Source organism: Eurypyga helias, unplaced genomic scaffold (assembly GCF_000690775.1).
Source record: "Eurypyga helias isolate BGI_N326 unplaced genomic scaffold, ASM69077v1 scaffold26929, whole genome shotgun sequence".
Taxonomy (NCBI): domain Eukaryota; kingdom Metazoa; phylum Chordata; class Aves; order Eurypygiformes; family Eurypygidae; genus Eurypyga; species Eurypyga helias.
Genome location: NW_010270498.1, coordinates 1 through 1,117, shown reverse-complemented (window position 1 = coordinate 1,117; position 1,117 = coordinate 1). Strand labels below are relative to the sequence as shown.

At 64.5% G+C, this 1,117-nt stretch overlaps 1 protein-coding gene across 1 annotated transcript; it reads left to right on the top strand.

Annotated features, from left to right (window-relative positions):
* Window positions 1-5: 5 nt before the first annotated feature.
* S100A16 (S100 calcium binding protein A16) lies at window positions 6-360 on the top strand (the record flags this gene model as incomplete). Its single annotated transcript, XM_010158475.1, has 2 exons — window positions 6-80; window positions 196-360. Coding segments are annotated over 2 exons (240 nt in total), but the record flags the coding sequence as incomplete, so codon positions are not given.
* Between the last annotated feature and the right edge of the window lie 757 nt (window positions 361-1,117).

Below are 1,117 nucleotides of genomic sequence, written 5' to 3'. Positions count from 1 at the left end.
GCTGCTGCAAGAAGCCGCGGCGCATCAGCAAGAAGGGTTTCCGCAAGATGCTGAGCTGCGAGCTCAATCACATGCTGACGGTGAGGCCGGGGGGCGTGGGGCCAGGGGACCGGTTCCTCACGCTTGCATGGGGTCCCCTCCGCACCCCGCTTTCCCCTCCGTCCCGCTGTGAGCGGCTCTGCTCTCTCCCCCCAGGACACCGGGAACCGTCGAGCTGCTGACAAGCTCATCTGCGACCTGGAACAAAGACGAGACGGGCGCATCAGCTTCGAGGAGTACTGGACCTTGATAGGTGGCATCGCCAGCCCCATCGCCCAAATCATCCGTCAGCAGGAGCTGTGCGTCAAGCACACCAAGTAGCCGGCTGCATCCGGACCACCCCCCCTTCCTGGGCTCAGCCCCTCAGGCTCAGCCCCTGCTTCTCCACAGCTCCCTGCTTCTCACCTGTCCCATTGCTGAACCCTGCCCTGAGCCCCCCCCTGCCCCAGGGCACCCCGGTCTCCCACGGCTTTGCCCACCGAGCCATGCCAGGGTGCAAGCGGGATGGGAAGACCCTGTGGGTGGGAGCTGGGGGGTAGGGCAAGGCCATCACAGCCTCATGGGGGCTCCTCCTTGCCCCACACCATGCCATCCCTGCCCTTACCCTCTCCGCAAGCCCTGTCCTTGCAGGGCTGCAGGGCAAGGAGCAAAGGGAGAGGCTTCCCCTCATCTAGGACATGAATTCTGTCTGTTCTCAGACCCTGGGGCACAGCCCCACTGGCAGAACTCCCATCACAACACGGACCTCCTCTCCCCTTGGAGCTCCCCCTGAAAGTGTGGGGGGGTGTCCCTGTGGAAAGGGTTCTTTTTTTTTCTGGTGACGGGTCTGCCCTGCCTGGTGCTCTGGTCCTTCGGGCTCGGGGAGCGGTGCGGCCCCAACCGGGCAGCACCACCGTGTTTATTTATTGCAGCAATAAAGTTTGGAGGAGCAGCGGGTGGTGCTGAGGCTCTGCCTTCCCGGGGGCTGTCCCGCAGTGTGCATGCACCGAGGGGACCTGAGGGGCTGAGGGAGGGGTCTGCCCTGTGTCCCCATCGCCCACACAGTCACAGCGTGCCCCTTCCCAGCCCTTTGGCCTCG